Genomic DNA, 17,017 nt, shown 5'->3' on the forward strand with positions numbered 1-17,017 from the left:
AAACAGGAGAGTAGGGGGGTTTTGGTTTGGGGATGGCCCAGCCCTGGCATCCCTTTAAAAAGTTCAGAATTCTAGGGAGCAGGAAGGATAGGTGATCATGTGACTATTGTGATTGGCTGTCACAGTGGTCAGATGATGGGCAACTGGTCCCACCAGCTACCAATCGTTAGTCCAGACCAACAGCTGTCTTTGACAGCTTGTTCCCTTTGCTTGGAGTGGACAGTGAGAACAGTCTCAGTACAGAAACATTGCCCACCCAGCGATGCAGTGACGTGTGGCCATTTGCCACTGCACATACACTATATTAACATAAAAATTGGGACTCCTGCCTTTATATTCACAAAAAAACTTTAATGGCATCCCAGTCTTAGTCCAAAGGGTTCAATATTGAGTTGGCCCACCCTTTGCAGCTATAACAGCTTCAACCCTTCTGGGAAGGCTGTCCACAAGGTTTAGGAGTGTGTCTATGGGAATGTTTGACCATTCTTCCAGAAGCGCATTTGTGAGGTCAGGCACTGATGTTGGATGAGAAGGCTATGCTCACAGTCTCCTCTCTAATTTATCCCAAAGGTGTTTAACGAGGTTGAGGCCAATCAAGTTCCTCCACCCAAATTTGTTTATCCATGTCTTTATAGACCTTGCTTTGTTGCACTGGTGCCCAATCATGTTGGAACAGGAAGGAGCCAACCCCAAACTGTCCCCACAAAGTTGAGAGCATGAAATTGTCAAAAAATGTCTTGGTACGCTGACACCTTAAGAGTTCCTTTCACTGGAACTAAGGGGCCAAGGCCAACCCCTAAAAACAACCACACACCAGAATCCCCCCTCCAGAAAATGATTTGGACCAGTGCAATGCGCTTCTGGAAGAATGGTCAAACGTTCCCATAGACACACTCCTAAACCTTGTGGACAGCCTTCCCAGAATAGTTGAAGCTGTTATAGCTGCAAAGGGAGGGCCAACTCAATATTGAACCCTAAGGACTGAGACTGGGATGCCAAGTTCATGTGGATGTAAAGGCAGGCGTCCCAATACTTTTCATAATATAGTGTATCTGCTACGTGGGCGGCAACAAGTTAAAAGTATGTACATGGGAGGAAGCATATTTTCATATTTCATATACAGGGTTTACTTTCCAGCTTGACAGTGGTGTCTAATTATTGCAGTTTTACTGTTCTTCCCTTCATGAAGTGATACTCTTTTTAGGTGTAATGAGTTTTATCAAAGCATTTGCTCAGCATATAATGATAACTGCATGAATGTTTGACATAAAGACATCAAAGAGAGAATATCTTTTTAGGTTAACACGATAATGGAAACACAGCAAGCAATTAAAAACATTAAATACCTTAAATATTTTCCAATTTTAACTCGAAATTTACTTTTGCTGAAAATTTTGCTTTTGTTACCAGTATCATTTCCTACTGTTTTTAAGCACCAATAACCTGGCATGTTGTAAATAGGTGTCTTAGCTACTGTAATATGAATGTTTTAAGGTATAGTATTTTCACTGCTAGTTACATAGTTACATAGTTACATAGTTAGTGAGGTTGAAAAAAGACACCAGTCCATCCAGTTCAACCTATGATGTGTGTGTGTGTTTGCTTTTAACCGTACATTGTATACCCCTGTATGTTGTGGTCTCTAAGGTGCCCATCTAACAGTTTTTTGAAACTATCAATGCTCCCTGCTGATACGACTGCTTGTGGAAGAGAATTCCACATCCTTACTGCTCTTACAGTGAAGAACCCCTTACGCATTTTAAGGTTAAACCGCCTTTCCTCTAGTTTTAGTGAGTGGCCACGTGTCTTATTGTATCTCCTTTCTCTGAATAGTTTGTTCCTTATGCTCGGGTCGCCAGTACAGTATTTGTACATTGATATCATATCCCCTCTCAATCGTCTCTTCTCCAGAGAGAATAGGTTCAGTGCTTGTAGTCTTTCCTTATAGCTGATGTCCTCCATTCCCCTAATTATTTTTGTTGCCCTTCTCTGGACTCTCTCCAGTTCCAGCACATCCTTCCTGAGGACCGGTGCCCAGAACTGGACAGCATACTCCAGATGTGGCCGGACCAGAGTCTTGTAGAGAAGGAGAATAATCTCTTTATTTCTTGAGTGAATCCCCTTTTTTATACATCCCAGTATTCTGTTGGCTTTACTTGCAGCGGCTTGGCATTGCATGCCACTGCCAAGCCTGTTGTCTACCAGTACCCCCAAGTCTTTTTCCATCCTAGACTCACCCAGAGGTTCCCCCCCTAGTGAGTAGCTTGCTTTCTGGTTTTTGGCCCCCAAGTGCATTACTTTACATTTTTCAACATTAAACCTCATCTGCCATGTAGTTGCCCACCCCGTTATTTTGTTCAGGTCCGCTTGTAAGGTTTCCACATCCTGCTTAGAAGATATTGGCATGCTTAGTTTAGTATCATCTGCAAATACTGAGATTGTACTAGATATCCCCTCCTCTAAGAGGGGAGTGATCCTCCGCTAGGATCACTGTATTAGTGTTTTCCTTCATAATAATAGTATTTATTGGTGAGGTAGATTACATTTCAACTAAGGTGTAAGCTTTGTTTTAGGGGTTACATTCCGGGTTAGGTTTCAGGATGAAATTTACAGTTCCTTTTGGGTTTAGGGGTTACTTTGAGGTTATTGGTCAGCAAATGACTATTGCTTTTTTGTGTACCAAATAGCAGTTTTTACCTCAAACAAGAATGCTGATTTTTTTTCCAAAACACAGCCACTGCTGCCAATTTAACATCCATGTCACTGAACTCACATTGTCTCCCACATGCACTCGCACCCACACAGATATTAAATTGGGAGCAGCTGCTGCATCCTATTTGACATGAATGGGACTGCTTGTACGCGGATGAATGGAACACCTGTGCATCCCTTGCAGGCAAACACAGCCCTCACATGGCTGTAAGCTTTAAGTGATTGTAAAGTCATTGTTTTTTTAAAAACAAGCATGCTGCCATACTTACCTGCTCTTTGCAATGGTTTTGCACAGAGCAGACCCAAACCTCCTCTTCTCAGGTCCCCTTGCTGCTCTGCTGGCTCTTCCTCTTCAGTGGTTCCCCATAGGAAGCGGCTTACTACTATGGTGTACCACCTGTAGGGCTTTATCCCGAGTTGAGCTGCCTGCATCCATAGACACAGACAGCGTGGCTCAGATTTTAATTGACAGGATTTGACTGACAGCAGTGGGAACCAATGGCTTCCGCTGCCTCAGCCAAGCCAGTAAGAGCAGCGAGAAAAGACAGAGTCGCTACGGAGGGGCACAGCACTGGATCAAGTGAATGCAATAAGGTAGAAAAATGTTTAGGCTTTAGAACCACTTTAAGTACACTTGTGTGAACAAGGCCTTTAAAAGCTGAGAACCAGCATTCTTAAGGCTGCCCTCTAATTTTTTTTAGTTTTTTTCTATATTATTTCAAATTCTCACTCATTGTCTACTTTGTTTTTGTAATGCTGATCACAAGCTTTGTTAATCAATATGAACAAGTTGATATTGCGCTTCCAGCAACAGTAGTTAATATGTCATATGACTGCATCTTCTTCCCCAGGATTTACTGTATTACGGACATTGACCCCGATCACCGGAAACTGAACCAGCTGCAAGCTGTTACCCGTTTCCTGATGGGGGAGGATCCGGACCTGGAGTGTGAGTGACACCTTTCTGTCCTCCTACTGACATCACTAGAACAATATTATTGTAACGCTCCGGCGTTTGTTTAGTGAACTGGATTTGCAGCTGCAGAATTTCCACTCAGTAGTCGTGTAGAGATGTGTTGAATCACCATATCCAACTCTCCAGACTCATCATTGTGGCCCAGCCTGCCTCAGCATGCAAATATACAGGCACTCAGATAAGATGTTCCTGGAGTGATAGGTTGTATACGATAGTATAGAGGTGATGTGCTGAAAGGACAGGCGTGAGTAGTGATAGCAATGATAGGCACTCAATAGTAATGTTCAGGAGTGTTAGCAGATGGTGATAGATAGTATGCAGATAGGTTAGCAATCATGTACAAATAACAGGTGGTAGGGGACAGCAGATGAAGTGTACAGGAATTGCTAACTCAGTGCAAGGATATAGATGGTAGTAGACTCAAGAGCTAGCAATCTATGTAACAGTGCAGATGATAGAAATAGTAATGCATAGATAGCAACAGTCTTTAGTATGCAAGAGTAGATAGTGTAAGTTGATAGGAAGGAATCCCCCGTGGGGTACTTATCACTAGTTGGTTTAGAGAGATGAGGGGTCCTGTAATGAGGTAAGGATCAGGTAGCGAGATACAGGATCAGTAGCGAGATACAGGAAATAGCTGGAGGCTTCGGCAGCGTCAGACAAGGCTGTATAACAAGCGGTAGGATCAGGTAGCGAGATACAAGATCAGAAGGTGAGATACAGGATCAGGTAGCGAGATACAGGATCAAGTAGCGTCAGGTATAGCTGCATACAGGTGGCTTGCACGAACACCTTGTGAGTGAAAGCCGGCGATTGAAATAGCCGCTCAGAGCGGCGCCTAGTGATGACGTCATGAAAATTAAAGGGACAGGTAGCTATATGCGTTCCACCTACCTAAATGGTGGAACGCAATGCGGAAGAAATGGGCTGGAAGGGTACCGAAGGTACCAGAATCTTACAATTATGCAACCTTCTTAGGATGTTTTACATGGGACAATGACTTTATCCCAATATCAAATCGGATCAAAGACTTATGAAGGGGGTCTAGCCATGATGAAGGGATTGGTCTCTTGCCCCTGAAACACATTGGCTCTTGGATCTTTTATTATATTGCAATGGAATTTTATCCATATGATTATTTCTGAGTGTGGTGCCTCAGTCTCTGATCCATTTAGTTACATGCAGGGCTTTTTTCTCAGATAAAACAGTACATGCAGAAACCCAACCACGCCACCCTGCCCCCACCGAATCGCATTGAATGGGGGGTGTGGCTAAATTGCCCTAACAGTGGGGGGGGGGAGTGGTCTTAAAAGGGCATTAAAGCAGGGTTCAGGGATACACTATGTACAGAGTGCAAATTACAGGAGTGTGCTTCTTTACAGAGGTCAGAGTTCAGAAGTGTGCTATGTACAGAGTGTAGCAATTGAGGGTGTGTTATGTATAGAATGCAGCGTTCGGGAGTGTGCCAGGTACAGAGCGCAGGTTTTAGAGTTGTGCTATGTAAGGAGTGCAGGGTTCAGGAGTGCGCTATGTATGGAGGGAAGGTTTCAGGGGTGTACTATGTATAGAGTACAGGTTTCAGGAGTGTGCTAAGTACAGAGTGTAGGGTTCAGGAGTTCGCTATGTACAGAGTGTAGGGTTTAGAAGTTTGCTACACAGAGAGTTAGAGATTGTTAGAGAGTTCAGAGAATTGTTAGAGGATGTTAGAGAGTTCAGGGGTATGCTACATACAGAGTTCAGGTCTCTTTCACAGGATGTCCACCACAACCCCAACCTCTGCACACACATCCTTGCACTGCACTGGGCCTTATTAAAGGAAATATCTAAAAAAAAAATTGGACCGTGTGAAATTAGACAGATGTTTTATTGGTCAAAGAAACTTCCAGCCCCTTGGTTTACCTGGAGCTGGTGATGTTGCTCTGGCAAGGCGGTGCCATGATGTGGTGCTGTCCCCAGCAAATAGAATGGCTGCATTACCTATAAAATGTCAACTGCTTCCTTAACCACTTAAGGACCGGAAGGTTTTAGGCTCTTAATGACCAGGCCATTTTTTGCAATATGACAATGCGTTATCAAGCAAAAGGACTGCGTTACTTTAACTGATAATTGTGTGGTCGTGTGACGCTGTCCCCCAAATAAAATTGATGTCCTTTTTTTCCCACAAATAGAGCTTTCTTTTGGTGGTATTTGATCACCTCTGCAATCTTTTTTTTTTCCGCTATAAACAAAAAAAGAGTGACAATTATGAAAAAAAAAAACAATATTTTTTACTTTCTGCTATAAACATTCCCAATAAAAAAAAATCAAAGTTTTTCATCATTTTAGGCCAATATGTATTCTGCTACATATTTTGGGTAAAAAAGAATCCCAACTAGTGTTTATTGATTGGCTTGTGCAAAGGTTATCGTGTCTACAAACTAGGGGAAAGATTTATGTCATTTTTATTTCATTATTTTTTTTACTTGCAATGGAAGGGTAAGGAAGGATGGATCACTATGGCACATGGAAGGCAGGAAGGATGGAACACTATGGCACATGGAAGGCAGAAACACTATTGCACATGGAAGGCAGGAACACTATGGGGCAGGGAAGGCAGGAATACTATGGGACATGGAAAGCAAGAACGCTATGAGACATGGAAGAAAGAGACAGAGGGGAGAGTTCACTTACCCGAGGCTCAGGCAGACATTGTGTGCTCTGGCTGCTTTAAAATTCCCACCCACACAACTCCTTCACAGGCACAGCATTGGATGTACGCCGGGGGGCTGTGGGCAGGTACAGGAGGACATGAGGAAGAGGTGGAGTAGAACTAGCCTCCCTCCTCCTCTGTTGGTAGAACCGGGGGGTGGGAGAGCATGGGGGAGGTGGGGAGACTGTGCTGCTGAGCACTGATTGAGTCTCAGTCTCGCCAGCTACAGTCTGCAGCGGCACGCACCTGCCAGAGGGATTAGTGGAGTCAAGTGCCACTGCGGGACTCAGCCCAGATTTGTGGGACATCAGAATTTACTTGAAATCTTGGGATGATCCTGGCAAATCCGGGACGGTTGGGAGGTATGATCACTGGGTCTCTGTGCTTCCTTGTGCAATGTAGGCAAATATGGTTAAGGTACCCTGCCTTAGTACTCCTTATAAGTGCTCTCAGCCCTGATGTAGGCAGTAGACTGGCTCTTGGGAGGAGGTATTATAGTATTAAAATACTTTGTTGGGTGGGTGTCAGTTTTGAAGGAGTGTGCATTCTTAAGTAGGATATACTGTATATTTGCATGCAGACAGCCTATGGTAATTTTATTCTGAGCCTTCTTGATTGCAAGAACTGAGATTCAGACTGGGGATAAAAGCACTAGATGATGCTGGATATCCTCCAGCCAGATAATGAGGCAGGTTCTATGTGACTTACTGCAGCTTCTAATGTACATTATGAGAAGCTCACAGAGTGCAGTGAAATCAGAGTAAGCAATTTCAGTACAGAAGAGGGGCATGTACTATTGTGCAAGACTGAGGGTAGGTTCATCTGTAAATGTATTCTTAGATGGAAAAGAAAGGGGTCTTCTCTTATGATGCTCATTTTTCTTCTCTTGCAGGTGATGAGGAGCTAGTAAAGGAAGTTTTGTTTGATGCTGTGGTCACTGCACCACTGGAAGCCTACTGGACGCAGGTGGAGCTTAATACGTCTAAGTGAGTTATAAAAGTTATTGCAAATCTGCACCTAATTCTTAACAACCTGCTGTGGAAAGTATTGCTGTTTCATTGCTGCATTTGCCAAACGTTATTTTCGTATCTGTAACAGAATCTTGTCTTGAGAGAAACCAGGAGATTGCTATGTTGTTCAAGTGACTTCAATACTTTGAGCCCTTGTTTTGAACAAGTACAGAGATAAGAAGCCCTTGTATCCCAACTTTAATTTGCTGCATGTTCATTTCAGTCATTGATTTGAAACTCCTGAAGTCATACACAGCCAGGCAACTGCCATTTCCAGACAAAAAATCAGCAACACCAGCCGTTGTCTTGTAGCAAGTTTGGTTTAAAAAGACCTTGTCAGGTCTCTAAAAAATTAAAATTGGCACACAGATGCAATAGAAGACCGCTCACCTCTCTTGCAACCCATGTTCTTTACCTCCCTTCTGTCTTGAATCTGCAGCCTCCAAAAGCCTTTTTAGCATTCAACACATCCAGGAGTGTCAGATGCCTGTGTCCTCTGCTGTGCACCTTTGTTTTTTCCTCTTATCCACTGTCACTGCTGAGCCCTGCATTGACGTGGAGGGCGGAAGAAAGAACAAGCATATGATGGGGGATGCATAGTGACCCTACTTGGCCTTTAGGCTTCAATGACCTCTTGTCAAGAAAAAGTTAAATCAATCTTGAGAGCACATGCAACTTACTTCGACACTCAGGCAGGTTGAACAAACCTCATCCAGTCACAGACCAATTCAGGGCATCATGGCCCCAACCCCTTTGGCACTGAAATCATAGAACCTCATCGGTGTTAGTGGAATCCAGCCTGGGGAGGGGACTCCCCTCTATTTAGAAAGTACTATAGTATGGACAAGTGGAGAGCACAGTGTCCCTAGAGGGACCCAGATTAGGGAATGCCTCTGCCACATTCTACGAGACAGTTGAAAGACTCAGAAAACCAAATTCATAATTTATTTTGTATTTCCTTTCCCATTTTTTTATGTTTCATGCTTTGTTGCACCTGTTCTCAGTAAGTGCCCACCATCTCTGTTGGAGCTGTTGATGGTTCATTACAGGCTATTGTTTTCCACCTGCTTTACTGTTCAAGCTGTTTCACTCTCCTTTTATTCCCAAATAACTTTTTGTATGTTTTTTATTTTGCTGCAGACAAGAGGATGGAATCGAGGTTGCCTTTCTGGGTACCCGTGCTGGCCTTATTAGGAAAAATTTGTTTGTGGGAGCGGAACAGATGTCAAACAAGTGAGTTGTGTATTGTTTGTGTAGCAATATTTTCAGGCATTGGGCCTGATATGGTTCTGCCATCGTTACCGGTAACCCTTCCAACACATTTAAGTTGAAAACCCAAGCGTGAGAACTGAGACAATGACCATTCTGGCATCTTTGGTTTGTTTTTTTTATTTTGTAATAGGGATGGGAGAAGGGAATGAGTGGGATACTCCTCTGGCTCAACTAGGTTTAACTGGGACCCTGTAAAGAAAAATGCCTGTTAGCGCTGTCTTGACGCCAGCTGAATGCCTAACACTCTGTTTAGCTCAAAAGCCCAGTGAACAGCTCCCTCCAGCCCTTCACTGACTGAGGTAGCTCCTTGTAACTGCTTGTGCTGCTGCAACTCTTAACACTGTACACTTCACACTGTAGACTTAACTCTTCAGGGCCCAACCGCTGGCACCCACTCTACACTTCAGGGTCCTCTTCACTAGGCACCCCCTCTAACACTTCAGGGTCCTCTTCACTAGGCACCCCCCTTGACACTAGCTGGCTCCTGGATCCCGGAGTGGTCCCCTCTACACTTCAGGCAGTCCCTTAGGGGCAATTCACAGTACTCAAAAACTTGGCATGCTTTTCTGGAACTGAACCCCTCTATCTCCACTGGTGCTCTGCACACCGGATCCTCTGTGCAGCTCAGCTCAGCTCTCTCTCTGGACTCTCAGGCAGCAACCTGAGACACCCAATCTGACAGGAGGAGAGACAGCCGTACCCTCCGTCCTGGGACTCTGCTTCCCGCCAAAGACGCTGCATCATGCGTTCCCTTCAAACGTATACCCACTCCCAGAATCCTCTGCGCCAGAATCTGCCTTCTGGGGTAGATACAGGCCTGAATGAGCCACTGATTGGGTTTCCTCCGCTGCCCGATGAAAATCCTCTCATGGAGCCAGTGGGGAGACTCCCCTCTCAGCAGTCACACCAGCTGTTGGACAGCCAAGGCCCATTATGCTTTTACCTAGCACCTACCTTGTAGGGTGCTACATCTGGATTAATAAAGGACAAAGAAGGGAACTTTTTCAGGGCCAGCAGGACATGGGCCCATCAGGAGAATCGCGAGCAACACTAGCTGAATTGGTCAAGATGTTAATGATCTTCTCTTTGTCTCTTATTTTCCTATAAAATCAAGACATTTTTTTACAACTTGGACAGAGTATTCTTTCAAGTTCCATTTCCTGAACCGGTAGAAGGGTTCTTTGGACTACTTGTTGATTCACTGGAACAAATGTTTTCCACCTTGCGCTAGCTGAATTCCATTATCCTGCCTGTCCTGTGTAGTCGGGGGGGGGGGGAGAGGGGGTGTATGGTGCGGTCGGTCTGCCCCCCCCCCCCGGCCCATGGAGCCCCAGCCGCCACTGTCCTTTAACCATCCTTGAGATCCTTTACTATAGTACATGAAGTTATAAAATTGCAGTTTTTACGCATTTTCTTTCAGTACTTATTTTAGAATAAAAAAATGATCTATCTATCTATCTATCTATCTATCTATCTATCTATCTATCTATCTATCTATCTATCTATCTATCTATCTATCTATCTATCTATCTATCTATCTATCTATCTATCTATCTATCCTGCTCAAAATATTAAAGGAACCCTTTGAAACAACATCAGATCTCAATGATGAAGAATCTCATGCTGGATATCTATACTGATATGGACTAGGTAATGTGTTAGGAACGAAAGGATGCCCCATCGTTTCATGGAAATTAAATTTATCAACCTACAGATGGCTGAATTCAAAGACACCCAAAAATCAAAGTGAAAAAATGATGCAGCAGGCTAGTCCATTTTGTTGAAATTTAATTTCAGCAACTCAAAATTGTACTCAGTAGTTTGTATGGCGTGCTTGTATGCATGCCTGACCATGTCAGGGCATGCTCCTAATGAGACGACGGATGGTGTCCTGAGTTATTTCCTCCCAGATCTGGACCAGGGCATTACTGAGCTCCTGAACAGAGGTGCAACCTGTCGGCGTCAGATGGACTGAAACATTTTGTTCAAGAGGTGTTCCATTGGATTTTGGTTAGGTGAGCATAGGGGCCATTCAATAATATCAATTTCTTTATCTGCCAGGAACTGGTTGCATACTCTTGCCACATGAGGCTGGGAATTGACATGCACCAGGAGGAACCCAGGACCCACTGCACCAGCATAGGCTCTAACAATGGGTCCAAGGATTTCATTCCGATACCTAATGGCAGTAAGGGTGCCATTGTCTAGCCTGCAGAGGTCTGTGTCCCTCCATGGATATGGCTCCCAGACCATCACTGACCCACCACTATACTGGTCAAGCTGAATGATTTTACAGGTAGCATAGCTTCTCTTCTGCTTCTCCAGACCCTTTCATGTCTGTCACATGTGCTTAGAGTGAACCTGCTCTCATCTGTGAAAAGCACAGGGTGCCAGTGGCAGGCCTACCAATTCTGGTGCTTTATGGCAAATGCCAATTGAGCTCCACGGTGCTGGGCAGTGAGCACAGGGCCCACTAGACGACGTCGGGACCTCAGGCCACCCTTATGAAGTCTGTTTCTGATGTTTTGGTCACCGACATTCACACCAGTGGCCTGCTGGAGGTATTTTTGTAGGGCTCTGGCAGTGTTCATCCTGTTCCTCCTTGCACAAAGGAGCAGAAACTGGTCCTGTTGATGGTTTAAGAACCTTCTACAGCCCTGTCCAGCTCTCCTAGAGTAACTGCCTGTCTCCTGGAATCTCCTCCATGCTCTAGAGACTGTGCTGGGAGACACAGCAAACCTTCTGGCAATGGCACGTAAATGAGGTGCGAACCCAGGAGAAGTTGGACTGCCTGTGGAACCTCTATATGGGCCAAGTATCGCCTCATGCTACCAGTAGTGACACTGACCCTAGCCAAATGCAAAACTAGTAAAAAAAGCAGTCAAAAAAGATGAGTAGGGAGAAAAAATCTCAGTGGCCTCCACCTGTAAAACTATTCCTGCTTTGGAGGTTGTCTCATTGTAGCCCCCCTAGTGCACCTGTTGTTAATTTCATTAACACCAAAATAGCTGAAACTGATTAACAACCCCCTCTGCTACTTAAATGATCAGATCAATATCCCAGGAGTTTAATTGACTTGATTAAAAAGTGTTTCTTTAATTTTTTGAGCAGTGTGTATATATATATATTTGAAAAAATGTAATTATTACTTGTTATTCTAATGTTGTCTATCATTTATCAAGTTCTGGTCTCCTTTTCACATCATTAGCATGAGTCGTCACAGCAGTGATCAGACAGCTTAGTATCAGGTTTCAATCAGACAAGGGCAGCTGCAAAGCAAGCCTCCCAATGAGCTGTCTCTTTAGCTAATCCATATAGTGCACTGGGAATCCTTTGTTATGTTTCAAATGCGTATTTTTTAGTAAACTCTCTTGCTCACCAATAGAGATTTGCTCATTACTGGACATAGATCATGCCAACTCTAAGGGATGGCATATTTTCTCAACAAAGTCAACTGCATTTTTCTTACACAAGTAGAAATTTTACATTTTCCCTCAACACTTTATGAGTAAACTTGAGACAGATACTGAAAGAAATAAGATGGCTGCCTTTGCTAAAAATGCTTTTTTTAATTCCTCTACTAAACGTGATGTATAGAGGTGTAAGGGGGGAGGGGGGAATGGGGGGAAAGGGGGACACGTTTAGGATTGAGGGAGTTTCGTTAGGTTCTTAAAGAGCTGGACAGTGTACTGTATCCAGATATGTGAATTGGTTATATATGCTAATCGCAGCAGCTAATTTTGTGAGGATGAAAAATAATCTTGGTTTTTTCATAGGAATACATGGCATGGAGGTCCGTAGGGGTTTTAGGATATATACAGCTCTCAGACACAGAGTCGGAGTACGACACTTCAGACTATGTTGGTGTTTGGTAGCAATGATGATAATCATTTTAAATTGCAAACTGCTATTATAACAGAAAGACACAGCTGTGGAAATATGCTTGTAATGACAATGTTGCCATCTTGTGGTAAAAAGTGAGACTACAGTAGAAGATAACTATACAAATACACCAGGGATTTGCATACCTAGCAGTGTTGCCAACCCCCCGGAGGGAAATTTACTGGCAGAACGTCCAAAATTTACGGACGGCACCAATTTTTTACTGGCAAAAAATCATGAAATTTACTGACCAAGCCGCATTTTTTACGGACACTGAAAAAAGTACCTAAAATAACAATTTTCAGTGCTAAACAGTGCAAATATCAATATTTTAACTATGAACATATAGCTAGTGCTATTAGCAATGTGTTAAAGTTAAACAAAAGTCAAAAAACATATTTCTCAAATGTACATGAAGGTTGGGTTACCATAACCCAGCCAGCACAGAGTTCCCCCTTACATCAGAGTTTGCAGACTCTGGTCAGACACGGTACAGGAGGTGGTCAGACACTGCGGACATGGTACAGGAGGTGGTCAGAGGATGCGGACGGGATACAGGTGGCGGTCAGAGGATGCAGACGGGATACAGGTGGCGGTCAGAGGATGCGGACGGGACACAGGTGGCGGTCAGAGGATGCGGACGGGACACAGGTGGCGGTCAGAGGATGCGGACGGGACACAGGTGGCGGTCAGAGGATGCGGACGGGACACAGGTGGCGGTCAGAGGATGCGGACGGGACACAGGTGGCGGTCAGAGGATGCGGACGGGACACAGGTGGCGGTCAGAGGATGCGGACGGGACACAGGTGGCGGTCAGAGGATGCGGACGGGATACAGGAGGCAGTCAGAGGATACAGAAATGGTACAAGGAATGGTCAGAGGATGCGGACGGGACACAGGTGGCGGTCAGAGGATGCGGACGGGATACAGGTGGCGGTAAGAGGATGCGGACGGGACACAGGTGGCGGTCAGAGGATACAGAAATGGTACAAGGAATGGTGAGAGGATCCCCCGGCATTGGTGGTCATTGGGACTCTGGGAGGAAGACAGCCCCTTACATTGGTATGGAAGTGGAAGTAGGACTGCTCTTTACATACAGTAGATGTCAGTGGGAGAAAGACAGCCATATAGGTTGATGGTCAGTGGGAGCAGAAATTTGCCAGCCTTGTTCACTGTCAGCAGGTATGTACAACAAGCACTAGTGCTCAGTGGTAAGAGGATTGTGCCACCATTGGTAAACAGTAGGAACAGGTATGCCCCAGCACAGCAGTGGTGGTCATTGGGTGCAGGAATGGCAATTGGTATTCAACAAGAGGTCTGCCCCATAAATGAGTGGTCAGTAGGAGTAGAAACACCCCAAGAATTGAGGATTTGTAGGAGCAAAAACTTCCATTAGAAGTCATTGAGAGGAAGATTGGCTCCTGCATTGATTACAGTGGGAGGAAGAATACAGAGCTGGATCGCCCAGAAGGCAGGCTAGGTTTGGGTACCTTTTTACAATACTTGTCAGTGTCACTTGAAGAGATAAAGTTGATAGGGCTCCGTCGGGTTCGCGCTGTCTGTCTTTAGTGCTGCCTGCCAGTCCTTCGGCTCCCCTGCACTGATCACATCAGAACAAGACTCCTCCTCCCTTCAGCCCGCGCCGCGGCTCAGTCAGTCAGTCGGCTCCTGGCATTTAAATTTTTTTAGGCGGGTGTACTGCCGATTGGCGCCTGTGCGGCATGACATAATCAGTGGGTGGCGAGGCCGCGGACTCAAGATTATCGGATTGACTCGGCGATTTCCGGAACTGCGCATGCGCAGTTCTCATCCGAGCCCGTAGCAGCCATTTTTACTGCCACTTACTGCCACTTACGGGCATTTACGGGCAGCCTAAAAGCGCCCTGTTTTTACGGGCTGCCCGTAAATCTACGGGCGGTTGGCAACACTGATACCTAGACAGATGTTCCTCATCTTAAATTTGTAAGCACAAACATGCAAACTATTCTTTTATGTGGCACAATTGCTAGCAGTTCCTGTATTTTTGGGGAACAATAAGACCTCATGCACACCGAACGTTTAGCCGTTTAGCCATCTCTTCTAAATTCCCTTCCTCCTGGCAGCAGCGTTTTGGCAGAAAAAAAAGCGTGAACCTTGTAAATGTGTGTAACACGTTTTGGGTGCGTCAAACACTTGGATGTTAATTAATTTCACTGGGCAGAATAATCTTTTTTTCTGGCAATTGAAATTAATTAACACTGAAACGCTAAACCAGCTAGCTTTAACTATGTTTAGGAGCAATTACACACATCAAGATTTTTTTTCTTTTAAAATGCTTCTTCTCCTGGACACACTGTTTTTTTTTGCCTCTAAACGCCCTTGCCTCTAAACTCCTCTAAATGTCTACACCTTGTGTGCATGGACATAAAGGGCTAACATGCAGGGGTGTTTGGAGGCAGAAAAAAAAAGCCAGAGGCCCCTAACAGCGGCGTTAAAAATGTCCATTGTGTATGAGACCTAATGGGAATTACAGATTCCAGATTTATCCATGGACACTAAGTCATTTTACAGTATGATCTCCCTTCTTTTGAATCATGAATATAACATAAGCTAAAGTGTATATATAGTTTTATGGGTTTTTTATGTATCATGTTTAGAAATAAATAAAATGTGTTTTATTGGAACACAGTTAATTCCCCTAAATGGTCAGACCTTAAAACTTCATTGCTCAAAAAATAAAACATTCAATTACTGTGAAAAAAAAAAAGTCCCAAACTGTTTCCTTTTATGGCAAAGAAACTTGTACTGGAAGAAATATGTAGTCTGGAAGCTGACTGGCTCTCTGGCTTCTTGTGTACAAGACAGGAAGCAAAGGGACATCTCCCTAATAATATAGAAGTGGCAAAAAAAAAAAATGAAAATAAATTGGCATTGTATCCCTTTCCTACTTTATTCAAAATGCAACAGAATGTTTTGAGTTTTTTTTTTAATACTTTTTCCCTTAGCTAAATGCCGATAATGTTATCAGTGTAGGCCAAGGTCCTATGTATAGTTCATTATTATATAGGTTATTATGCTCTGCTTCTGGTTAAGTAGTGCTGCATAAAAATGCTGCCTTGTCCACATTCTCGTCATATTTATTCTATTTTTTGTTTGTTCCAATTAGTAAATTTCTGCAGTATGAAGAAAAGGAAAGCATATTCACCATGGATCACTTTCCCTTGTGGTACCGGCTGGCGGCAGAACATCCTCCGGGGAGCTTTGTCTTCCATGTGCCCACTGACGACAGTCCGGGTAATGTTCCTAAACCTTTAACGATGCAGATGCTCAGCTAATTCTCTTCAGACGATAGCAGTAACCACCAGATGTGTGGCATTGTTAACAAAATATATATAACTAGTTCGTTAGAATTAGACATGGCAAAACATTGTCATCTGTGTGTAACAATCCTTGTGGTTATTTGGTTGTTGGTTGGTTGCAATACTTGATTATTGACTTTAAAAGGCATGCAATGTTGTAGCAATGCATGAGATTCGTTTATTAATAAGGAAATAAGAACTTATAAGAGGAAAACTAATGCAGCCAAAATCCAAAGACTGGTAAACTGCAATATATTACTTTTTTTTTCTTGGGTTTAGATTCTCTTTAAAGTGAACTTCAGACAGATAACAAAATACACATGTCAGTACACGGGTTTACATGGCCTAAGCATAGCTACGCAGGTGACACACACATTTCTGATTCAGCAAATATTTTTTCTGTGCCACCTTGATTAATCAGCCTCATAGTCTATTAGCATGAAGCAGTGCAACCGAATGTAGCTCACTGATCTTCCTGGCTGTGTAATATGGCAGAGGTGTTTAAATTACAAGACGGGTCACACAGAATTACAAATCCTTTGCCTGGTGAAACAGTTGATATATAACATGTGTAGCTGTTTTTCTGTAGTTTCACATTAAGTAGCAACTGGCATTAGGCTAGATTAAAGATAAGTTCCCTGAATGTTTTTTGCAGATCTGTTTCAGACAAAAAAATATGAATGAGTAGTATGGTCACTGGAGGGACTACAAGCCCCCCTATCTCCTGAGTGCTAGGATTTGTATATATTGCACAACTGGAATGACACTGGTGTTTTTTTCTCTTTGGGTCCACTTACATTTCTGCAGTAAAAATGTTTGCATTCATTAAATTATGTTCAGTTCACAAAGCTAACACGCCAAGATAAATAATTATTCTTTCTTTCAGAAATGTGACATTTATTTTCAGTAGAGCACAATGAAATCTGAAAATTACAGTCACATGTCCAAGGCCCTGTTCACATTTAGTGCGGTGACCTGCGTTTTACCACCCTGGATAAACGCAGGTCACTGCTAGAACACACAGAAACAGCAGTTTTCTATGTTTTCTGTTTGAACTGCAAGGCACCCAGGAGGTATGGCGCAGGGAACTGTGATAAAATGCAGACATTCTGCAATTTATCACATCGTATAAGAAGGG

General features: G+C 43.7%; 1 protein-coding gene across 1 annotated transcript in view; it reads left to right on the forward strand.

Annotated features, from left to right (window-relative positions):
* CACNA2D4 (calcium voltage-gated channel auxiliary subunit alpha2delta 4) overlaps positions 1-17,017 on the forward strand; it is a 414,350-nt gene that overhangs the window by 149,141 nt on the left and 248,192 nt on the right. Inside the window, exons 22-25 of the mRNA XM_082253648.1 lie at positions 3,564-3,661; positions 7,270-7,363; positions 8,528-8,620; positions 15,687-15,814. Of these exons, the coding sequence (XP_082109774.1) occupies positions 3,564-3,661; positions 7,270-7,363; positions 8,528-8,620; positions 15,687-15,814 (413 nt within the window). The remainder of the gene's footprint in view (positions 1-3,563; positions 3,662-7,269; positions 7,364-8,527; positions 8,621-15,686; positions 15,815-17,017) is intronic.

Source organism: Pelophylax lessonae, assembly GCF_965119305.1.
Source record: "Pelophylax lessonae genome assembly, chromosome: 4".
Classification (NCBI taxonomy): domain Eukaryota; kingdom Metazoa; phylum Chordata; class Amphibia; order Anura; family Ranidae; genus Pelophylax; species Pelophylax lessonae.